This window comes from Microcebus murinus, chromosome 16, assembly GCF_040939455.1.
Source record: "Microcebus murinus isolate Inina chromosome 16, M.murinus_Inina_mat1.0, whole genome shotgun sequence".
In the NCBI taxonomy this organism is placed as follows: domain Eukaryota; kingdom Metazoa; phylum Chordata; class Mammalia; order Primates; family Cheirogaleidae; genus Microcebus; species Microcebus murinus.
Window position 1 is genome coordinate 67,671,061 of NC_134119.1, and position 24,374 is coordinate 67,695,434.

Below are 24,374 nucleotides of genomic sequence, written 5' to 3' on the forward strand. Positions count from 1 at the left end.
CTCCCTCCTGCTCCTCCTCCTCCCAGCTGGGGAGGGGCTGAGTGGAGGGGTCTCTCCCTGGCCAGGAGTTGGGGGCAAGGGACTTGACTCTGACCTGCCAACAAGCTCATGTTTAACAGCTGCAGAGACAAAGGCTAGACTTTTAGCGGCCAAGTTAAGGGAGCCTGGGGCACGGGGCAGGCAGGAGGGACATATTGGAGGGGAGAGACCCCTGCAATGGAAGGATCCAGGGTCAGATTACAGGGAGTTTCTAGCCAGAGTGGATGCTTTGGTGGAGGATGGGCGCCAATATGTAGGCCCTGGCATGGGGGGGAAGGGAGCCCTGCCCCCAACACGCATACCCATGACCTTCTGTCCCTGGAACTCAGATCTGGGGGCAGGGGACTGAGCCAGGCCAGGGCTATAAATACAGCTGGGGTGGGGAGGGGGGGGTCAGGTTACGGAGGTCCCAGCTGTCCCCATCAGGGAGAGCTGGCAGGGGACATGTGGCCCTGGCTGTCTCTGTGTGTTAGTGTCTCCCACTCCTCACCTGTCGCAACTGCCCTCACTCTTAGGGTCTCCATCTCTCTCTATTGTGCCCCCCTCTTTCTTCATTTCTGTCTTCTGCTCTCTCAGGCTCCCTGTCCTCACTCCATGGGATTCTGTCTCCCTGTCATGCGAGTGTCTGTCCCCACCCAAGTCTTCCATCTCCCTTTCTCAGTGGGCCAATGTACTATCCCCCCTTAAATCCTGTACCCACCTTCTTGAGTCTTTCCCCTCCCCAAGCCTTTGTGTCTCCCCCGCCTTACTGTGTCCCCTCCCCCATCTCTGGCATCCACCTCTTTGGGTCTCTGTCCCCTCTCTCTGGGTCTCTGTCCCCCTCTCTCTGGGTCTCTGTCCCCCTCTCTGAGTTTCTGGACAAACCCTCCCCCCTCCCTGTTTTATTTTGGGTCCCTATCCCCCTCTGAGCCTGCATCCCAAGCGAGTCTTCCTCTCTCTGCATCTCTCTCTGGGTTAATGGACCCTCCTCTCTGGGTCTCTGTCCCCCCTTCCCTTCTGATTCTAGGTGCCCTCCAAGTCTTTGTCTCCTTCCCTCTCTTTGGGTTAATGTGTCCCCTCTCTCATCTCTGGCTTCCCCCCTTCCCCATCTCTGTGCCCACCCCCTCCCCCATTTCTGTCCCCTTCTTGCTGTGTCCCTGAGTCTCTGGCCCTGCACACCCTCCCACACAGGCCTCTGCCCCCCCTGGGAGGCCGTCTCCCTCTGCCACTTTATCACAGACTCGGGCCCGCCCTGTCCCCGCCTCCCGATTACGTGTCTCCGAGGCTCCGGCCCCCAGACCTCGCCCCGCCCCAGCTGGGCTGGAAAGTGGAGGATCCGGTTTATCCCGGGCGGGTCTGGAAGGGGGGTTGGCGGAGGCAGCGCGGGGAGCCCGAGGGCCGCCGGAGGTGGCGGCTGCGGCGGCGGCATGGTGGGGCCGGAGAAGGAGCAGGTAGGGCGCAGCGCCGGGCCGGGCCCAGAGCCGGGAGCTGGGGGCTGGGGACCTGCCTCCGGGCTCCCAGAGGGGAGGGTTGGAGACCCAGATTCTTGGGTCAGACGAAGGAGGGGGGACCCGGATTCCTGGGTCCCTGGGGACGGGTGAGACCGGGGGGCTGGGGTCGACACTTCTGAGTCTGCGGGAGGAAGGCGCTGGGGTCCGGGACTCCTGTGTCGGTGACAGGCCAGGGAGTGTGTGACTCTGTGTCCAACGGGACCAAACCGGGTCCCCCTCACCCGCCACCTTCCACTGCGCCACTTGGTTCTGCCCCCAGAGCTGGATCCCCAAGATCTTCAAGAAGAAGACCTGCACGACGTTCATAGTTGACAACAAGGATACCGGGTGAGGAGTTCGCCCCCCGGCCCACCCCAGCGTCCCCGGCCCGCTGACCCTGCCCACCGCAGGCCCCGCCCCCTCAAGCCCCGCCCCGCCCCTTCCCCTATTCCCGGCCTTGCGGGCCTTCCCAAGGGCGTTCCCTGCGGACGCTCTCCCTCCTCTGGGAGGGTTCGGGTCAGTGTAGACGCCCCGGATTCGCCACTCTCCCGCTCAGGGTCAGTGTAAAAGCTCAGGGGATCCGTTCTGTTTCCTTCCTTCCCCTATGTCTCTTCTGTGTGTCTCTGTCTCCTTGTGTCACTTTCTTTGTCTCTTTCTCTTTTGCCTATGTTTCATTTGTTCATTCATTCGTTCATCCATGCAAGAAACCCTCATTCAGCGCTGGGGGTGGGGGGGGGAGATCCATTCCACCTAATTCAACGACTCTGCCAGGGTTCAAATTTCACTTGGGACACGTGCTGTGTGGCTTTGGGCAAATCATTTCACCTCTCTGGGCCACGTTTATCACCTGGGCATAAAAACAGCCCCAACCTCCTGGGATTATCGTGAGAATTAAACAAGTTAATGCTTGTGTTATTACTGGCACAGTGCCCAGAACTGGGAAGCTATCCCCACTGGAAGGTATCAATTATTTCCGTGTGCAACCACGTGCTGGGTGGCCAGGGACAGCCTCCAGTGTGGGTCTCCCTGGTGGATTTGGGCTTTCTAGTTGTTCTCAAGACAATCTCTGGCTTGTGGGAAGCATCAGCATTCCTAGTTTAGTGTCTGTTTTGTTCCGAACATATTAATGCAGTGCAGCTTATAAATTATGTATAAATAAACAGATATAGGTTTGTTGGGCATGCGTGCTCAGAAACATTTTACTGCCAGGGTGTGGTGGTGTGAACTTGTAGTCCCAACTACTCCGAGGCTGAGGCAGGAGGATCGCTTGAGTCAAGGGGTTCTGGACTGTGGTGTGCTATGCCAGTCAGGTGTCTGTGCTAAGTCTGGCATCAATAGAGTGACCTCCCAGGAGTGGGAGACGACCAGGTTGCCTACGGAGGGGTGAGCCAGCCCAGGTGGAAGGGAGCAGGTCCAACCTCCCATGCAGACCAGTAGTGGGATTATGCCTGAGAATAGTCACTGGACAGCACAGCCTGGACAGCACAGCAAGATCCCATCTCTAAAAGAAAAAAAACATAATAACTTTTTATTGATGGGGGTGTTGTCTAGAAAATGTAGAAACCCCTGGTCTGGCTGGAGAAGGACACACAGCAGACAACTTCAGTAAGGCGAGAAAATGGCAGCTACCAAGGATACACCCTGTGGCAGCTGAGAGGAGGCATCTGCCTAAGACCTGCAGCTGACACAGGGTGTCACTAATGGTTTCTGGAGGAGGTGGAGGAGGGGCCAGTGAGGTGACATTTGAAGGCTAAGTTGGAGTTTGACACTGAAGGTGGGCTGGAGAGAGGCCAGTGGAAAGTGATTCTGGGAGGAGGAACAGCAAGTGCAATCCCCCCGCCCCCATGGCAATATGTGTGGCTTGAAAATGGAGCCAAGTTTAGGATGCAGGGAGCACTGTCCTGAGTGAGGAGGCTGCAGGGGAGGGCAGGGCCAGACCTCACAGGGCCTCAGAGGACATCTTGAGGGGTTAGGACCTTGTTCTGGGGTGCTGGGGAGCCACAAAAGGGGTGAGGTTGGCTCTGGGTGTGGAAGACCCTCTGGGGCTGTGTGAGGATGAATAGGAGTTCGGGAAGCTAGGGAGGCGGCTGCATGGCAGGTGGAAGTGGGAGGGGACAAGGCCTGGGCCAGGCCAGGGCTCTGAGGACACAGAGAGGAGGGGATGGGGCAAAGATTCAGAGGGCAGGAGGGTGGAGCTTGGGGACTGGTGGACGTGGGGAATCAGAGAGCACCCCCATCAGCGGATAGCTCCCAGACACGTGGGCTGGCGACTGGACACAGTGAGGTCATCCCCGAGGTGGGGAACCCTGAAGGCCGAGCAGGTTTGTTGATTTCTGCGAGGGGCTTTTTGAGTATGAGAGGCTTTGGGAGACCGAGGGGCATGGAGTGACCCAAGTCTGGGACTCAGAAAAGATTTGGACTTATACCAAGAGTCTGAGAAGTCCCAGCTGTAGACAGTCATTGAAACTGTGGCAGCCTGAGCAAGAGCGAGACCCCATCTCTACTAAAAGTAGAAAGAAATTGATTGACCAACTAAAAATACATAGAGAAAATTAGCCGGGCACGGTGGCGCATGCCTGTAGTTCCAGCTACTCGGGAGGCTGAGGCAGGAGGATTGCTTGAGCCCAGGAGTTTGAGGTTGCCGTGAGCTAGGCTGATGCCACAGCACTCTAGCCTGGGCAACAGAGTGAGACTCTGTGTCAAAAAAAAAAAAAAAAGAAAGAAAAAAAAGAAAAAGAAAAAAAAGAAAAGAAAAGAACAAAAAAAAAGAAGCCACGGGAGTAGGTGAGATGTCATACCAAAAAATGGGCTGCAAACTGGCAATTATGGCCACTTTTTTTTTTTGTAGAAGAGTATTTAAAAATACTTGTCTCTGAATGCCTTACGACAAATGTGTAGCCTACAGATCGCCACGGCAAACATCAAGTTTGAGGACCGTGCAAGGAAGCTGGGGTGGCCTCGCTCTGCGGGACACCCCCACCCGAGGGTGGTGAAGGGACAGAGAGAAAGCCACAGACGAGGCGGGGACAGAGCAGCCAGGGAGGGGAGGAAGGCCAGGGGCCCAGGCATACCCTGCCGAGGAAAAGCTACTCCAGAATCGGAGCCTTTCAGCTGTGGCCAGTGCCACCTTGTGATACAGTTAGATGAGACCTGAATAGGGCCCATTGTATTCGGGGACATGCAGGGAATTGCTGGTCCTATAAAGAACAATTTCAGTTTCAGTGGCCACACTAAGAACGAGGTTAGGAGGCGAGGAGTGTGGAGGGGCTAGCTACTAGTGCCATCCACTAGAATGTTCCACGTTGGTGGAAATGTTCTACATCCACATCCAATATGGCAGCCACTGGCCACATGGGGCTTCTGGGCACTTGAAAAGTGGCTGATGTGCCCAAGGAACTGAATTTTTGACTTGATTTAATTTTAATGTATTAGAATATAAGAAGCCCCAGGGATAGCAAGAGCCCGGTGTGGCTGCCATATTGGACCGTGCAGGCGCTGGGCTATTCCTTGAAGAAGTTTTGCCACAAGAAGTAGCCACAGGCGTGGGAGGTAGCTGGAGGGGAATGAGTGGGCCCAAGAATGGGGTTGCCATGGGTGAGAGGATAAAGTGGGTAAACTGAGGTATGCTAGCACCTGGAGTTAGACTCAGAAAGGAGGAGGTGACACAACCTCACTGTGCTAGGCCTGGCTCAAGCATATTCTGTTCATCCTGAGTGTGGATCAGTGGCTGTTCTTTTATTGTCTACACAGCTTTTGCAAAATCGTGCTATCATTTCCGTAGAAGTGGTCCTTAAACCCATTCACTCCATTTACATAAACACGGATCTCCCCCAAGATCTGAATTCCTTATGCAGTCGGGGACCAAATGTACTAATTTTACAGACAGGTTCTTGCTCTCGTTGCCCAGGCTGGAGTGCAGTGGTGTGATCATAGCTCACCGCAGCCTCAAACTCCTGGGCTCAAGTGATCACCTTGCCTCAGCCACCCGAGTAGCTGGGAAGACAGATGCACACCATGCCTGGCTAATTTCTAAATTCTTTTTGTAGAGATCAGGTCTTGCTTTGTTCCCCAGGCTGGTCTCAAACTCCTGGCCTTGAGTGATCCTTCTGCCTGGACCTCCTAAAGTGCTGGGATTCCAGGCCTCAGAGAGACTTAGATACATTTTCAAATGAGTTCCTCATTCCTCAAATTCCTTTTACTGGCTCTTTGAAACTTAGGTGCCAATCATATTTATTTATTTATTCATTTGAGACAAAGTCTCACTCTGTTGCCCCGGCTAGAGTGCTGTGGTGTCAGGCTAGCTCAGCAACCTCAAACTCCTGGGCTCAAGCAATCCTCCTGCCTCAGCCTCCCAAGTAGCTGGGACTACAGGCATGCGCCACCATGCCCGGCTAATATTTTCTATTTTTGGTAGGGACGGGGTCTTGCTTTTGCTCAGGCTGGTCTTGAACTCCTGAGCTGAAACAATCCGCCTGCCTCAGCCTCCCGGAGTGCTAGGATTACAGGCGTGAGCCACGGCATCCGGCACCAATCATATTTAAATAGCAAGGGAGACTTGTACATTTATTTAGGAGGAAAAAGTTTTATATGTGTTCACCATAAATGGAAAACCTGTTCCATTTGCCACAAAGAGAAAGAAATGAATTAAATGGCCAGCCCAGTTTTGGGGGCCTGAGGCTTGTTTTTCTCTGTTAAAAATAAAGGGAAGTCTGGGGAGGCCGAGGTGGGCAGATCGTTTGAGTTTAGGAGTTCGAAACCAACCTGAGCAAGAGCGAGACCCTGTCTCTACTATAAATAGAAAGAAATTGGCCAACTAATATATATAGAAAAAATTAGCCGGGCATGGTGGCGCATGCCTGTAGTCCCAGCTACTCGGGAGGCTGAGGCAGAAGGATCGCTTGAGCCCAGGAGTTTGAGGTTGCTGTCAGCTAGGCTGACGCTATGGCACTCACTCTAGCCTGGGCAACAAAACAAGACTCTGTCTCAAAAAAAAAAAAAAAAAGAAAGGGAAGATATTCTAGCACCCAGCTGAACCTCTCTCCTTGACAGCCATCCCAAGAACAGAAAAAGGAATGACTTTCTCACTGTGATATTCAAGGTTATTTAAAGCTGTGTGTGAAGTTCATGCAGAGTGGGCTCTGGGACTGGTACACAATTGTCATTTCAGGAAACACCGTCTTTCATTAGCTCCTCTGGTTCTTTGGAGTAGGCTGCGCTATTACTGTCTTTTCATTTGAGGCGGGAATTTAGGCTCAGAGAGGTAGAGCCACTTGCCCAAAGTCACACAGCTGCCTCAGCCTATAACACAGAAGCTCTCTTTATTACTCTCTGAATTTTCCTTTTCATGGTGAACATCCTCTCTTTGGGCTGTGGACAGCGAGGGCACCCCCTGAAGGCTCTCTTTGCTTTTCCAGTTGAGGCCCTGCAGGTGACAGTAGGGTGGGGCCCTGTCAACCTGCCTGCTCATGTTTTCATGAAGCTGTGGCTTCATTCTGGTGGAGAAGGGGCGCTGGAGCTGTCCTCTGCACAGGTCTCCCCCGCAGAGACGCTGCCAGGGCCAGTGGGGACCCTGACTGCCGCTGGGGGCAGGGGTCCGTGTAGACAGCCCCTCTACAGCAGTATGGACACCTCTTCAGGATGCCGGGGGGTTGGAGGGGACGGCCCTGGGTTCATATTCCACCCTCACACCCCCAGAGGGACCTTTTGCCAGTGCGGGCGGCCCCGGAGTGCCCACCCATCAGTGGCTGTGGAGGATGCGTTCGGGGCGGCCGTGGTGACCGTGTGGGACAGCGATGCACACACCACGGAGAAGCCCACTGATGCCTACGGGGAAGTGAACTTCACGGGGGCCAACCACAAGCCCAGCAATGTGAGGCTGCATGTCTGCGGAGGGGCTGCATGCCTCGGGGGCTCCCAGAGCCAGCGTCTGGGGCCCCCAGCTCAACGCCATCTCCCCCTTTGCCCATCCCCCTCTTGGCCTCTCCCTTCCCTTCCGCCCCATCTGTTTTCTCTCTCTGGTCTCTGTCCCTGTCTCTCTGGTCTTTGTTCCTCTCTCTCTGGGTCTCTGTCCCCCTCTCTCTGGGTCTCTGTCCCCTTCACTCTGGGTTTCTGACCCTGTCTCTTTGGCTCTCTGTGCCCTCTCTCTCTGGGTCTGTGTCCCCCTCTCTCTGGGTCTCTGTCCCTGTCTCTCTGGGTCTCTGTCCCTGTCTCTCCGGGTCCTCCTCTGTCTGGGTCTCTGTCCCCCTTCCCGTGTCCCCCCTCCTGTGTGTCCACAGTTCCTCCGGCTCTCTGACCGCACGGATCCAGCTACAGTTTATAGTCTGGTTACACGCACATGGGGCTTCCGTCCCCCGAACCTGGTGGTGTCAGTGCTGGGGGGATCGGGGGGCCCTGTCCTCCAGACCTGGCTGCAGGACCTGCTGCGACGAGGGCTGGTGCGGGCTGCCCAGAGCACAGGTGACCAAGGGCGGGTGGGGCTGTGTCTCCGGGGCCTGGGCCCGAGTGCCATCTCCCAGCTTCTCTGGATGCTGTCTGCCCCCGCCCCCAATCTCTGCGTGTCTTTGTCTTACTCTCTGTTCTCTCCCCTGTCTCTGCATGTCTCTCTGTTTCTGTGTAGGGGCCTGGATTGTCACCGGGGGGCTGCACACGGGCATCGGCCGGCATGTTGGTATGGCTGTGAGGGACCACCAGATGGCCAGCACTGGGGGCACCAAGGTGGTGGCCATGGGCGTGGCCCCCTGGGGTGTGGTCCAGAATAGAGACACCCTCACCAACCCCAAGGTGTGACCCAGGGTCTTGGGAAAGGAGGGGTCTGAGGGCTGGGACTCCAGGGTTCTGGGGGAGGAGGGGCTGGTGGCCTGGACCCCTGGGTCTGAGAGAGGAGGGGACTGGGAGGCTGGACCCCTGGGTCTGAGGGGGGAGGGGCTGGTGGCCTGGACCCTTCGGTCTGAGGGAGGAGGGGCTGGGAGCTCGGACCCCTGGGTCTGAGGGAGGAGGGGCTGGGGACATGGACCCCTGGGTCTGAGGGAGGAGGGGCTGGGGACATGGACCCCTGGGTCTGAGGGAGGAAGGGCTGGGGACCTGAACCCCTGGGTCTGAGGGAGGAGGGGCTGGGGACCTGGCCCCCTGGGTCTGAGGGAGGAGGGGCTGGGGACCTGAACCCCTGGGTCTGAGGGGGGAGGGGCTGGGGACCTGGCCCCCTGGGTCTGAGGGGGGAGGGGCTGGGGACCTGAACCCCTGGGTCTGAGGGAGGAGGGGCTGGGGACCTGAACCCCTGGGTCTGAGGGGGGAGGGGGCTGGGGACATGGACCCCTGGGTCTGAGGGGGGAGGGGGCTGGGGACATGGACCCCTGGGCCTGAGGGAGGAGGCGCTGGGGACATGGACCCCTGGGTCTGAGGGAGGAGGGGCTGGGGACATGGACCCCTGGCTCTGAGGGAGGAGGCGCTGGACACCTGGACCCCTGGGCCTGAGGGAGGAGGGGCTGGGGACATGGACCCCTGGGCCTGAGGGAGGAGGGGCTGGGGACATGGACCCCTGGGCCTGAGGGAGGAGGGGCTGGGGACATGGACCCCTGGGTCTGAGGGAGGAGGGGCTGGACACCTGGACCCCTGGGTAGGGGAAGGAGCGACTTGTGCCTGTCCTCCTGCTTCTGATAGAAAGACTTTCTGGTCTGGCCATTTTACTCCAGGGCTCGTTCCCTGCGACCTACGAGTGGCGCAACAACCCCGAGGACGGGGGCCAGTTTCCTCTGGACTACAACTACTCGGCCTTCTTCCTGGTGGATGACGGCACCCACGGCCGCCTGGGTGGCGAGAACCGCTTCCGCCTGCGCTTCGAGTCCCACATCGCTCAGCAGAAGGCGGGCGTGGGCGGTGAGTGGCTTCTCGGACCCCGGACCGCCCCGGGGTCCCAGTGGTCTGGTCTCATTTGCTATGGTTAAGCGTCTTTTCCCATCATTTTCTGTGTTTTAAAAAACTCTTTATCTTGACATCTCACATGCATACAGAAAAAAACACAAAGATGGACAGCTTGATGAATTTTTAACACTCCAAACCCACTTATGCAATCGGCATCCACACCGAGAAAAAATAGTATCAGGCACCAGAAGTCTCCTCCTGTCCCCACCCAGGAGTCACCACTACCCTGGAGAAAACGCAACCAAAAGCTGCTTCTTTATAAACGTTTTCTGTATTTCTAAAAAATTCGCTTAATTCTTAACAATTATTTAGATTTCAGGCAACTTTAGCCTGATTTTTTAAAATTATCATACAGTAAGATTGACTTTCTTGGGTGCACAGTTCTATGGATTTTTAGCCTGTGCATAGATTCACGTACCCAGGACTAGACCAGGGTCCACACTAGTCCTGTTACTGCAAAGGAATTCCATTTGTCCCCCTGACTCCTGGCAGCCACTGATCTCTCTCCTGTCACTGTAGTTTGTGTTTGCCAGAAGGTCATATCAGCAGAGTAATATAGTATAATCTCATAACCTTTGAGACTGGCTTCCCTCACTCAACATAAGGTATTATGACAGCTTTAATATGTGTTCATGGGAACAATTCAAATCATAAAAGGTATGGAAATAAAAAGTTAATTATCATCTCCTCTCCCCTTCTCCCCACCCATTAGGATAATCAGTGTTCCACAGTTTGGAGTTTATCCTTGCATACCTTTCTCTATGTTACAAAATCCCATGCAATTATATTTCCACCTGTAAGGTGTTTCCTTCTTGTCCTTTTTATTTTTTATTTTTTTGAGACAGAGTCTCACTTGTTGCCCAGGCTTAGTGAGTGCCGTGGCGTCAGCCTAGCTTACAGCAACCTCAAACTCCTGGGCTCAAGCAATCCTGCTGCCTCAGCCTCCCGAGTAGCTGGGACTACAGGCATGCGCCACCATGCCCGGCTAATTTTAGATATATTAGTTGGCCAATTAATTTCTTTCTATTTATAGTAGAGACGGGGTCTCGCTCTTGCTCAGGCTGGTTTCTAACTCCTGACCTCGAGCAATCCGCCCGCCTCAGCCTCCCAGAGTGCTAGGATTACAGGCGTGAGCCACCGCGCCCGGCCCTTCTTGTCCTTTTTAATGCATTTATGTATTACACTTTCTTGTGACCATCCTTTTAGTTCCAAACTTCTCTGTCTTACTTCTTTTTCTAACAGTGCATGGTATTCCTTTGTAAAGACCTGCCATCTATTATTTAAAAACTCCCTGCCGAATGTAGTGGTGCACACCTGTAATCCCACCTACTTGGGAGGATCACTTGAGCCCAGGAGTTTGAGACCAACCTGCATGTCTTAAAAAAAAAAAAAAAAAAAAAAAAAGCCAATTGATAGACATTTATGGTTTTACTGGTGTTTGGTACGACAAATAATGCTGAATAAATATCTTCAAACGGACATTTATTCATACACTCGTATGTAAGTTACAGAGAGGTGTTTTACATTCTATACAATGGATTCCTCAAAGTAGGATTGCTGTGAGTGTATTTTAATATATAGGATTAGATAACTTTCTAAAAATTTGTAGCAATTTTCACTTCCATAAAGCATGTGTGAGTTAAGTGCTTGCTTTGGCAGCACATATACTAAAATTGGAAAGATACAGAGAAGATTAGCATGGTCCCGGTGCTAGGATGACATGCAAATTCATGAAGCATCCCATAAAAAAAAAAAAATTAAAAAAAAAAAAAAGAATGTGTGAGTGTGCTCTTTTCCAACCAACTCTGCCTATTCTTGCTTTCATTTGTATTTATGTTTTATTTTTGCCAATCTTATAGGTAACAAAATGATATCTTGCTTTTAATTTGATCTTTTAATTTATCTAACTACTATGAAAAGATATATACTTTGCTGGCCAAGCAGATTTCCTCACTTATGAATTGTCTATTCATATCGCTTGGATGATTTAAAATAGGTTATTCCTTATCTTTTAGTAGAAACTCTTTGTGTCCTGTCAGTAATAACCTTCTGACTGTTATATGAATCACAAAATTTGAAAAGCTACTTTAGCAGGGTGCCTATTGCCATAAAAATGCTATCATTTTTATGTGGTTGGATATATCTTTTGTCTCTTTTATAGCCCCTTGGTTTCCTGTCTTAAAACGGCCCATCCCACTCCAAGACAAATATTCTCTTAAGTCTTCTTTTAATATCCCATGGTTTTATATTTAAATTTTTAGTCCATCTGGAAATGATTTTTACATATTTTGAGGTCAGGAGTCTACATTTCTTTTCTTCTGAGTGGGAAGCCATGTTTTCTTCATGACCGTTTAATAAATCAACTGTCCTTTCCCAACTGAGTTGAAATGCCTGCAGTATGTACTCGGCTCCTTTGTATGTCGAAATGTTTGGAAACTTTGTCTTTCCCACCTCTCTGTTTATATATTCCTGTGCCAAAATTGTGTTTTTTGTTTTTTGTCTTTTTTTAATTTTTTGAGACATAGTCTCACTCTGTTGCCTGGATTAGAGTTATGTGGTGTCAGCCTAGCTCACAGCAACCTCAAACTCCTGGGCTCAAGTGATCCTCCTGCCTCAGCCTCCCAAGTAGCTGGGACTACATGCATGCGCCACCATGCCTGGCTAATTTTTTTAATATATATTTTTAGTTGTCCAGCTAATTTCTTTCTATTTTTTTAGTAGAGACCGGATCTTGCTCTTGCTCAGGCTGGCCTCAAACTCCTGAGCTCAAATGAACTGCCCGCCTCGGCCTCCCAGAGTGCTAGGATTACAGGCATGAGCCACCATGCCAAGCCTGTGTTATTTTTTTAATTATAATTTTTAAAAAAGTTTTAATCATTATGGGTATGTAATAGTTTTATATAGATATAGATATATAAATAGTATGTCTTTATAGGATACATGTGATTTTCGTTTCTTTTTTTTTTTTTTTTGAGACACTTCATACTCTGTCACCCAGGCTAGAGTGCAGTGGCATCATCATAGTTCGATGCAACCTCTAACTCCTGGGCTCAAGTGATCCCGCTGCCTCAGTTTCCCGAGTAGCTGAGACTACAGGCGAACACCACCACACCTGGCTAATTTTTTCTATTTCTTTAGTAGAGATGGAGTCTCACTCTTGCTCAGGCTGGTCTCGAACTCCTGAGCTCAAGCGATCCTCCCACCTCGGCCTCCCAGAGTGCTAGGACTACAGGCGTGAGCCACCATGCCTGGCCTTTATATTCTTTTTATCTTTTTTACTTCAATAGATTTAGGGGGTACAAGTGTTTTTTGTTACATGGATGAATTGTATAATGCTGAAGTCCCAGGTTTTAGTGTGCCCATCACCAGAATAGTGTACATTGTACCCGATGGGCAGATTTTTACCTCTCAGCCCCCTAAAAATATTTTAATACATGCGAGCAAAAGCCTCACCTCATTGTCCTTTCTCAAAAATTTCTCTGATCTTCCCTGGCATTTATTCTTCCATATAAACTATAAAATTATTTTGTTCCACTCAAAAAAGGATAAATACTTCCATGCTTCCCCTAATTCTCCCTTTCCCCAAACTGCATTGAATTTATGTGTTAATTTGTGACAAATTGACTTGGTGTTAGTTTTTCCATTTTTTCAGGCTTTGTCCTTATATAAGCTTTGTAAATTTCTTCATAAAGATCCTGTACTGTTCTGGATAAATAAATTCCCAGTGTCTTACAATTTTATCAAAACATGAATAAGATACATATAATTACTAGTTTGGAGAAAAGTTTTTGATACTTGTGTATTTTTATTTTCTCAACCCTCATACCAAATTCTCTTATTAACCTTTTTCTAATTTTCATTTTTTGGTGGAGTCTTACAATTTTCTGGGAATATAGTAATTTTTTTCTTCAAATAGATACCTTTGTGTCTTCTAGCTTTACCAAAAAACTACCACTTTTAATTGCAATTATTATATTTCATTTTCTTACATTATTACAGTAGCACAAAACTCCGGGATGAGTAGAATGTGAACGGTGGTGATGCCATCTAGTTTCTTACTTTAATGGAGAGTATAAAATCATCTTATATGATTTTACTGTTGGGCTTTGGTAAATATCTATATTGTGTTTGGATAGTCTTTTTTATTCCTATTTCCTTTCTTTTCTATTTGATCATTTGCCCTGTCTGGCTCCAGGATGGTTAATCAGTTACAGGACTGTTTCATGCAAGAAACACGTGCTTCATTCCGGGACTCAGGAGTCCTGGTCCTCAGCCGCCTCCTCCCTTGGGAAGTTAAGCATACTGTCTTCAATATCGTAGCTCTCTGGGAGGCCGAGGCGGGCAGATTGCTCGAGGTCAGGAGTTCGAAACCAGCCTGAGCAAGATCGAGACCCTGTCTCTACTATAAATAGAAAAAAATTAATTGGCCAACTAATATATATAGAAAAAATTAGCCAGGCATGGTGGCGCATGCCTGTAGTCCCAGCTACTCGGGAGGCTGAGGCAGGAGGATTGCTTGAGCCCAGGAGTTTGAGGTTGCTGTGAGCTAGGCTGACACTATGGCACTCATTCTAGCCTGGGCAACAAAGCGAGACTCTGTCTCAAAAACAAACAAACAAACAAAAAAAAAACCCAAAAAAACATCTAGCCTCTCCCAAAGTGCTGCAAAAAAAGACAGTTCCCATGAGCCTCAGGATGGAGGATTAGGGAGAGGGTAGTGTTTGCCGCAAGGGCTCCTGGGAAATATGGTTCACTCCCATCCCCAGGAGAGGCTGATGGGAGGTGACCAAGCCCCCTTTCTCCTCTCCTCAGGGAGTGGAATTGACATCCCTGTCCTCCTCCTCCTGATTGATGGTGACGAGGAAATGCTGAAGGTATAAGAACCCGGATGCCTGGGCCAAAGGGGGAAGACTTCTGGGTCCTGAGTCTCAGTGGGGGCAGGGGCTGGGGGTCTGGACTCCAGGCAGGGTGACTGTCTTGCCTTCCTTGGCCTGACTCTCCCCTCTGTCCTGTAGCGGATAGAGAATGCCACCCAGGCTCAGCTCCCCTGCCTCCTGGTGGCTGGCTCTGGGGGAGCAGCCGACTGCCTGGTGGAGACCCTGGAGGACACTCTGGCCCCAGGGAGCGGGGTAGCCAGGCGCGGGGAAGCCCGGGATCGGATTAGGCGTTTCTTCCCCAAAGGAGAACCTGAGGTTCTGCAAGCCCAGGTATGGCACTGGGGGCCCAATTCTGGATCCTGGGATGGGAGGGAACTGGGGACCACCGGGGCTCTTGGGTCTGAGGGAAGAGGGGCCCAGACTCCCAGGCTCTGGGATTGGAAGGAGCTGGGCACCTAGACTGCTACATCCTGGTCGGGAGTGGCCTCCTGCCTTCCTCTGGACAGGCTCGGCAGGAGCTGGGCTGGGGATGGAGGATTTGCTGTCTGCAGGTGGAGAGGATTATGACCCGGAAGGAGCTGCTGACCGTCTATTCATCTGAAGATGGCTCTGAGGAATTTGAGACCATTGTTTTGAAGGCCCTCGTGAAGGGTAAGAGTTGGACCTCTGAATTCTCTCCCTCTCTCAGCTTGACCTCAGACACCTTTCCTGGCCTGAGTATTTCATCCATCCTCTCTGGTCTAAGGCCCTGGCCCTTTTATCTCTCTCTGTCTTTCCCTTTTGCTGTGTGTCTGGGCCTTGGCCTGGTGCTGCTTGGGCAGTTCCCCCAGATGCTTTCCTGTTGTTCCAACATCTGCTTCCCTCTGTTGGATCCATCCATCCATTCTTTCCTCTCCATCCATCCATATGTGCAGATTGATCTTTCTGTCTATTCAGCTACCAGTCCTTCCATTCATCTCTCATTCTTTTATCCATCCAACTATCCATCCATCCATCCATCCATCCATCCATCCATCTTTTCCATCCACCCATTCTTTCACCTATCCACCCATATATCCATTGACAATTCCATCTACTCATTCTCAAATCCATCCATCCATCCATCCACCCACCCATCCATCCATCCATCCATCCATCCATCCATCCATCCATCCATCCATCTTTTCCATCCACCCATTCTTTCACCTATCCACCCATATATCCATTGACAATTCCATCTACTCATTCTCAAATCCATCCATCCATCCATCCACCCATCCATCCATCCATCCATCCATCCATCCATCCATCCATCCATCCATCTTTTTCATCCACCCATTCTTTCACCTATCCACCCATACATCCATTGACAATTCCATTCACTCATTCTCAAATCCACCCATTCTTCCATCCATCCATCCATCTTTTCATTCATCCTTCCAACTATTCTTCCATCTGTGCACCCACCCACCCATTCTTCCTTTTCTGCTAAGCACTTTGGTTGGACATGAGTCAACCTGCCACGTCCCAGTGAGGACCTCCTGATCTTTCACTAGAAATGGCAGCTTAGAGCACTAAGTGATGAAAACCAAGGCAGGGAGCACAATGACCACCTGAAAGAGACAGGGGATGGGGCTCATTTATTCATTCAACAAACATCATCCTGGGCTCTAGAAATCAAAGCAGACCTGTTTCCTGCTCTTAAGGATTGCAGATCCTACTGGGGTTGTTTGGACACAACCTTAAGTAAAATTTAAGACAAGAACACACAGAAGAGTCACCATCAGTAGGGGAGAAAGTTCAAGGAGAAGTGGGTATTTAAACTGGACCTTGAAGAGTCAGTGGAATTTGGACTTTGTAAGCTGGAAGGAGGGACAGAGAAGGAGTAAGAACGATCCCCAGGGCTCCATGGGGTTATGGGTGGGGAGAATCATTTTGTTGTCAGAGAATTTTCTGGGGGAAACACCTACTTAGCTTAAAGCTACCCAGAGGCACAGTGGCAACATACAGACATCCTCAGCCTGGGGCCTCAGCCGCGTGTTTGTGGGTGGCGGAAAGAGCAGTTACTTTTAACTCTGGAATCAGACAAAGCTGAATTTAGTGTCAGCTTGGCTCCTTCCTTGCTGTGTGACCTTGAGAAGGAGAGCGCCCCTCTCTGAGCCTCAGTTTCTCTCTCTTAAAAACGGAGATAATCTCCTGCAGGAGTGTGGTGAGCTTCAGGGACAAGGGTCGAGCAGTGCCTGGTCCCCAGTGCGGCCTGATAAAGAGGGGCCCTTCTTAATACGATTCCACTTCCCGTGGTGGCACATCCTTAAATACAGGATGACAGTGGCAGATCTGGTTCACTTTATGGAAGTTAACGGAAGCAGCCTGGGAGAAAACAGGGCAGGGCAGTAAGAAGCGGTTTGAGGGGCTGGTGTTGCGAGCCCGCTGAGGACATTGGAGATGGCCCATGGGATTCGGGGTGGCAGAGTTGAACCAATGGAGTCTCAGCAAGAAGGAAGTGGGAGGGAACGAATGCTCCCTAAGAGTCTAGCGGTTTTCTTCCTTGTCCCCCATCCCTGCCTGTAAGGATGAGCTCCCCCATTTTGCAGATGAAGAGAGGCTCAGAGAGGAGAAAAGTGACTTGCCCAAGGTCACCCAGCTAGTAGCAGGGGACAGGTTTTTCATTTAGGTCTGTATGACTCTCAGGCCCAGACAAGGGACATGTTTGGGGTGAGGTAAGAGCCTCATGGGGTTGGTATGTAGCATGTGGCATGAAGGGACTGTTGGAGACAAGGCCAGTGTGACGGGCAGGGCCACACCACCCAGGACCTCAAAGGCCAGGCGGAGGGGCTGAGACTGTCATGAGAGGCAGGGGAGGACCAGGGTCAGTTCTGTGGGTGGAAAGACCCTCTGTGAGTGGTTGGGGGCAGAGTGGAGAAGAGACTGCAGAGATGGTGGCCGGGGTGGAATGGGATGGTGGTAGGGGACAAAGCTTGAGCTGTGGCTGGGGCTGGAGGGGGAAGGGGGGTAGGGGGCTAGGCAGAGAGTCAGGGGGCTGCACATGGGGCTCAGGGAACTGATGGGATGTGGGACGGGAGGGGAAGTGAGGGACAGACAAGGAAAGACCTGGGGGTCTGCCTCATTGACTGGGAGACGGGGACCCAGGGGGAGATGGGTCGGGGTAGACACTGGTAGGCCCGGGGTTGGGGGCTCAGATGACAAATGCTGCCAGGTTAAGGCAGAAGACGAAGCAGGGTACTAGAAACGGTCTCTTTCCTTCTCTTAAAACTGTGGGGAAAGTCAGGGAGGTTCATAGATTCTTAGAAAATCCCACTCTGAATTGGCCTCTGGATTCGAAAAGAAGTATGAAGCTGTGTGGTACTAGACATGTCCCTGCCTTTCTATGGGCCTCTGTTTCCTCTGCTGTCAACCATGAGGTCACACTGGCTGAGCTGTCATCCTACAGTTGCTGTCATTGATAACAATGCTATATGGGGAGAAGACCATCATTAGTCCCATTTTACAGACAAAGAAATGGAGGCTCCCAAGGTTCGGTGGCTTGCTTGAAGTCATTCAGTTGGTGTTGGCGCACCTGGGTCTGCTTGCCCCAGAACCCATTTGCTCAGCTCTGTGATGCCAGTTTTTGGGATGATCAAAACGTGATGGATTTCCTTTGGACATAGATGTGGAGCAAGTGGAGGCAGAAGGGAAAACGAACTCCATGGCACAGGCGCTCTGTAGAAGGTTTCATGCCCCTGTTGCCTGCACATGTTTGGATCCATCAAATAGCTGGATCAAAAATTTAAAGGCCTTTGTTCTCCATTGCTGTTTTCAATGACCTCCAGGCTATCCCAGAGTCCCTCCCATGTTCAGATTTTTTTCCAACCTCATTTTCTGCTGTTGTCACCTCTTTCCTTTCACCACATACCCCAAGTTTCAGAAATCAGAGTAACTCACATTTTTAATCATATGCTGTGTTTTCTTGCACCCAGGCCTTTGCTCAAGCTGCTCCTGCTGCCTCGAAGGTTCTTTTCCCACCTTAGATGTGCAGCTCCAAATCCTAGTGGTCTGTCCAAAGCCCTCCCTCAACACCCAGCGTCTAGGAGGCTCTCTTGGGCCACTCCATACCTCTGTGCCTGTAGCCTCCTCCGGGCCCTGATCATATTCTGTGCCCACCTCTGAGGGCACTGAGCATTCTGAGTGTACCTATGCGTGTCTGGGACAAAGTTCCCCAGGAACTGTATCCGATTTCTCTCTGCATCCTTCCCATGGCCTGGTCCGTAATCATTCCTTTCCTTCTTCCTGGGGGCTCCGAACCAGTGGTCTGTGCTCTGCCCTGAGCCAGATGACCTTATGCTGTAATAGCCTGACTGCTTAGCGACCCCAGACTCCGCCCCACAACACCCGCTTTACACAGAGTTTAAATGTCAGGCATCCGACATAGAAGCAGAACAGACGTTCAGCAGAGGTCGCCACCCTCCCCCTGACTCCTTGCCCCCCTCTCTCTCAACCCTCCAGCTTGTGGGAGCTCTGAGGCCTCAGCTTACCTGGACGAGCTGCGTTTGGCGGTGGCTTGGAACCGCGTGGACATTGCCCAGAGCGAACTCTTTCGGGGGGACATCCAATGGCGGGTGAGGGGTCAGCGCCTGGGGATCCCATGGGAGGGGATGTGCCCTCCTCCCTCCCTGACTTCTAGGACATGTGGCTCTGCCTTCCGTCACGCTGTCCAGCCTTCCCTTAATTCTCCACCCATTTCCGACTGTCGTCTAACCCCATCTTGTTCCCACTCTCCCCATCCATCCGTCCCTCCATCTGTCACTCATAGCCCTGTACCCTCATCTCCTGTCCTCGACCTCTGAGCTCACCTGGCCTTCTGTGTGTCCTCTGCTCGTGTCTTTCCCCATTCATCCGCCGGCCAGTCCTTCCACCTGGAGGCCTCCCTCATGGACGCCCTGCTCAACGACCGGCCCGAGTTCGTGCGCCTGCTCATCTCCCACGGCCTCATCCTGGGCCACTTCCTGACCCCGGCGCGCCTGGACCAACTCTACAGCGCGGTGCCCCCCAACTCGCTCATCCGCAGCCTCCTGGCCCAGGTGTCCCACGGCGCGGGCGCCAAGGCCTCTCCCCTAAAAGGCGAGGCTGCGGAGCCGCCGCCCCCTGAGGTGGGCCAGGTGCTGAAGATGCTGCTGGGCAAGATGTGCGCCCCGCGGTACCCGTCCGGGGCCGCCTCGGAGCCGCACCCGGGCCAGGGCAGCAAGGAGAAGACGGAGAGCGTAAGGACCCGGCGAGGCTGCGGTGGGAGGGGCCGGGGCGGGGCTACCTCGGGGAGGGGCGTGGCCAGAGAGCGGGGCGGGGCCAGCCGTCACCACGCCTCCTTTCGCTGCAGGTGCATCTGCTCCCGGACAGAGCCACCTCCGAGCTCTCGCTGGACTCTGGCCTCGGGCACGCCCCCTGGAATGACCTGCTCCTGTGGGCGCTGCTGCTGAACAGAGCCCAGATGGCCTTGTACTTCTGGGAGATGGTGAGTGCTGGCTCCGATCCCTCGTCCCGCCCTTCGGCATCCCTGGCCCGCCACACCATTTCCCGGCCTCCGACACCACCCCGACAGACACCGCAGCTGATGGGGAGTCACTTACACGGAGTTCCATTTGCGGTGTAGATACATCACTGTCGCTGCAGCGCAGTGAGGGACAGAGCTAGCGGCGACGAAGCCTGCTGTGGAGGGAAAGCCGGGTTCGCCAGGCAGCCCAGATGACGGCCTGGACCCAGGCAGATGGGGTGGGAATGTTGGGACGCATTTGAGAGATGTTTGAGAAGTTAAAAAAAGAGAGAGAGAAAGAGTCACAAGATTTGAATAAGATCCAAGATGCTTGTTTTTATGTTACACAGAAATATCTTAATAGGACCCCCCTTTCTTCAACCCATCGGGTCATGAGTTCAATATAAATTTTTTTCATTGAGATAAAATTCATATAACGTAAGACTCACCATTTCAAGCACTTTAAAGTGTACAATTCAGTGGCCTTTAGTACACAATGTTATGCAGCCATCCCCACCACCTGGTTCCAGAACATTTTCATCACCCCAAAAGGAAACTTTGTACCCATGAAGCAGTTACTCCCCATTCTGTTCTCCCCTGGCCCCTGGCAACCACTAATCTGCCTCCTATCTCTGTCTATTCTGGATATTTTTGGCTCTTGTGACTAGTGCTGCTCAGAGCATTCATGTATAAGTTTTGTTTGAACACCTGTTTTCAGTGCAGAAACCTGTGGAAACTCCGTGTTTCACTTTTTGAGGCACTGCCAGACTGTTTTCCACAGTGGCTGCACCGTTTTACATTCTTGCCAGCTATGTACAGGGGCTCCCTTTTCTCTGTGTCCTTGCCAACACTTTTATTTTCCATTTTTAAAAAATTGTGGTAAAATATACATAACATATAATTTATCATTTTAACAATTTTTTTTTTTTTTGAGACAGAGTCTCACTTTGTTGCCTAGGCTAGAGTGAGTGCCGTGGCGTCAGCCTAGCTCACAGCAACCTCAAACTCCTGGACTCAAGCGATCCTCCTGCCTCAGCCTCCCAAGTAGCTGGGAGTACAGGCATACGCCACCATGCCCGGCTAATAGTTTCTACATATATTAGTCAGCCAATTAATTTCTTTCTATTTATAGTAGGGACGGAGTCTCGCTCTTGCTCAGGCTGGTTTCGAACTCCTGACCTTGAGCAATCCGCCCGCCTCAGCCTCCCAGAGTGCTAGGATTACAGGCGTGAGCCACCACGCCTGGCCTCATTTTAACAATTTTTAAATGTATACACTTCAGCAGTGTTAAGTACATTACTGTGCAACCATCATCATTATCCATCTCCAGTAGTTTTTCTTCTTCCCAAACTTAAACTTCGTACTCATTAAACAATAAACTCCTATCCCCACCAGCCCCTGGCAACTACCATTCTACTCTTTGTGTCTATGAGTATGACTATTCTAGGTACCTCATATAAATGGACTTGTACAACATTTGTCCTTTTGTGTCAGGCTTATTTAACACAATGTCCTCAAGGTTCATCCATGTTGTAGTATGTGTCAGAATTTCCTTCCTTTTTTTTTTTTTTTGAGACATTGTCTCACTCTATTGCCCAGGCTGGAGTGCAGTGGTAGGATCGTAGCTCACTGCTGCCTTGAACTCCTGCACTCAAGTGATCATCCTGCCTCAGCCTCCTGAGTAGCTGGGACTACAGGTGCATGCCCCCACACCTGGCTAATTTGTCTATTTTTTTGTAGAGACGGGGTCTTGCTCTTGCTCAGGCTGGTCTCAAACTCCTGGCCTCAAGCGATCCTCCCACCTCAGCCTCCCACAGTGCTAGGATTACAGGTGCGAGCTATTGTGCCTGGCCTCAGAATTTCCTTCCATTTAAAGGTTGAATAATATGTTATTTTATGGATATACCATATTTTGTTCTATCGATAGGCACTGGGTTGTTTCCACATTTTAACTCTTGTAAATAATGCTGCTATGAACACTGATATACAAATATCTGAGTTTGGGCAGGGCAAGGTGGCTCACGCCTGTAATCCTAGCACTCTGGGAGGCCAAGGCGGGAGGATCCTCAAGGTCAGGAGTTCGAGACCAGCCTGAGCAAGATCGAGACCCCGTCTCTACTAAAAATAGAAAGAAATTAGCCGGACAACTAAAATATATATATAAAAAATTAGTCAGGCATGGTGGTGCATGCCTGTAGTCCCAGCTACTTGGTAGGCTGAGGCAGAAGGATTGCTTGAGCCCAGGAGTTTGAGGTTGCAGTGAGCTAGGCTGATGCCACGGCACTCTAGCCAGGGCAACAGAGTGAGACTGTCTCAAAAAAAAAAAAAAGTTTTAAATTTTGATGAAGTCCAATTTGTCTATTTTTTTCTTCTGTTGCTTGTGCTTTTTGGTGTCATATATAAGTAACCATTGCCAAATCCAAGGTCATAAAGATTTATCCCTATATTTTCTTCCAAGAGTTTTATAATTTTATAATTATAATATGTTATAATTATTCACTCCTATGTGTTAATCTTATTGAGGATCACTTGTTTGTGATGAGTCACTTGAGTCACTTCTCTCTTGCTTTCAAGATTCTTTTTGTTTTTGGCCTTTGACAATTTGATTATAATATGTCTCGGTGTGGTTCTCTTTGAATTTCTCCTACTTAGAGTTCCTTGAGCTTCTTGGATGTGTAGATTCATGTCTTTCATCAAATTTTGGAAGTTTTAGGACATTATATCTTCAAATATTATTTCTTCCCCTTTCTCTCTTGTTCTTTTGAGTTCATATTATGCATATATATAGTATCCTTGGTAGTGTCTGACAGATCTCTTGGGCTCTACTTATTTTTCTTCATTCTTTTCTCTATTTGCTTCTCAGACTAATCTCAAAAGACTTAGCTTCAAGTTCACTGATTCTTTTGCCTGCTTCAATTTGCTATTGAGCCCCTCTAGTGAATTTTTCATTTCAGTTTTACTTTTTAGCTCCAGAGTTTCTGATTCCTATTTATAATTTCTGTGTATTTATTCATATTCTCTATTTGATGAGATGTCTTTCTTCTGGCTTCCTTTAGTTTTTTGTCTCTAATTTCCTTTAGCACTTTGAGCATATTTAAGACAGTTTATTTAGAGTCTTTGTCTAATAATTTCAATGTCTGAGTTTCCTCAGGGACAGTTTCTATTAAATTCCTTTTTTTCAGTGTATGGGCTATACTTTCTTGTTTCTTTGCATGCCTTATTATTTTTTATTGGAAAGTGGACATTTTTGAACATTATAATGTGGCCACTCTGGAAATCAGCTTACTCCCTCCCTCCAGGATTTGTCTTTACTGCTTTTTTTTTTTTTTATTTTGGCATATTATGGGGGTACAGATTTTAAGGTTTCAATAAATGCCCAAATCCCCCCCTCCCCCCACAAGTCTGAGTCTCCATCATGACCATCCCCCAGATGGTGCACATCTCACTCATTATGTATGTATATACCCGCCCCCCTCCCCCCTCCCACCTCCCCAATATCCTATTACTGTAGCACCTATGTGTCCACTTAGGTGCTACTCAGTTAATACCAGTTTGTTGGAGAATATATCTGGTGCTTGTTTTTCCATTCTTGGGATACTTCACTTAGTAGTATGGGTTCCAGCTCTAACCAGGAAAATATAAGATGTGCTATGTCACCATTGTTTCTTAGAGCTGAATAGTACTCCATGGTATACATATACCACATTTTATTAATCCATTCTTGGATTGATGGACACTTGGGCTGTTTCCACAGCCTTGCAATTATGAATTTCTTTACTGCTTTTTGTGGTTCACTGTTGTTTGTTTGTATAGTGACTTTTCTAAACTATTTTTGTAAAGTCTGTAATGTTTGTCATGTGTGGCCATGGAGATCCCTGTTTTGTTAGCTTAGTAGTCAGTTAGTGACCTGACAGAGATTTCCCTAAATGCTTGGAGCCATACAAACAAACAAAACATCAAAAAAACTCTCTCAGCTTGCAGATTGGCTCTCTGTTGAAGCATTCTTTCAACAATTATCTAAACTGTTTATAATTCCACTTTAGTTTTCACTTCCTGCTTGTGCAGACCTTAAAGGTTCAGCCAGAGGTGACAGCTCAAGGTCTTCTCTGGTATTTTCTAGCCCTGGTCATGTGTGTAGCCTTCTGGATTTCCTGGTACACGGGAGAGATTTCCAAAGTATCTTATATCCCCAAGGATCTCCTTCCCCAGCCTTTTCCTCTCAAGCTGTTCAGTGTATCTTTTGCCTGCTGCCACTGTGATTCCTGGTGGCTGAGGCTAATTCATTTGCCTTTAAATACTTTCAACACATACCACTTGGGAAGCCACTTCTGTTCTGGGGAAGCTCCAAGGCTGGTGAAACAAAGTCAAGCCCATGAGCTGTTCCTTCAGGGAGCCACCAGATAAGGCCACACACACAACTACACATTCTTTGAGAGTAAGGTCTGAATTGCTCCCTCTGATGCCAGCAACCTGTGCCAGGGATGTGGGCCATTGTCTTCAAGGTCACCACTGAGCTGGGGAGCCAGGGATGGGAAGCAGGTAGGTTAAAATGTCACAGTGCATTCTTAC

At 50.2% G+C, this 24,374-nt stretch overlaps 1 protein-coding gene and 1 non-coding gene across 3 annotated transcripts in view; both read left to right on the forward strand.

Moving 5' to 3' along the window:
* Nucleotides 1-1,339: 1,339 nt before the first annotated feature.
* Nucleotides 1,340-24,374, forward strand: part of TRPM4 (transient receptor potential cation channel subfamily M member 4) — a 39,341-nt gene continuing 16,306 nt past the window's right edge. Inside the window, exons 1-12 of one of the 2 annotated variants that reach the window (XM_012754453.3) lie at nucleotides 1,340-1,469; nucleotides 1,789-1,856; nucleotides 7,203-7,377; nucleotides 7,784-7,964; nucleotides 8,125-8,288; nucleotides 9,197-9,380; nucleotides 14,238-14,299; nucleotides 14,441-14,632; nucleotides 14,854-14,953; nucleotides 18,785-18,897; nucleotides 19,186-19,539; nucleotides 19,653-19,787. In XM_012754453.3, coding sequence (XP_012609907.2) covers nucleotides 1,446-1,469; nucleotides 1,789-1,856; nucleotides 7,203-7,377; nucleotides 7,784-7,964; nucleotides 8,125-8,288; nucleotides 9,197-9,380; nucleotides 14,238-14,299; nucleotides 14,441-14,632; nucleotides 14,854-14,953; nucleotides 18,785-18,897; nucleotides 19,186-19,539; nucleotides 19,653-19,787 — 1,752 coding nt within the window. In that variant the 5' untranslated portion in view covers nucleotides 1,340-1,445. The remainder of the gene's footprint in view (nucleotides 1,470-1,788; nucleotides 1,857-7,202; nucleotides 7,378-7,783; nucleotides 7,965-8,124; nucleotides 8,289-9,196; nucleotides 9,381-14,237; nucleotides 14,300-14,440; nucleotides 14,633-14,853; nucleotides 14,954-18,784; nucleotides 18,898-19,185; nucleotides 19,540-19,652; nucleotides 19,788-24,374) is intronic. The other variant, XM_012754455.3, reaches the window with a different exon arrangement.
* LOC142861449 (U6 spliceosomal RNA) lies at nucleotides 11,069-11,175 on the forward strand. Its single transcript, XR_012912679.1, has one exon. It is a non-coding gene; the product is annotated as a U6 spliceosomal RNA (small nuclear RNA).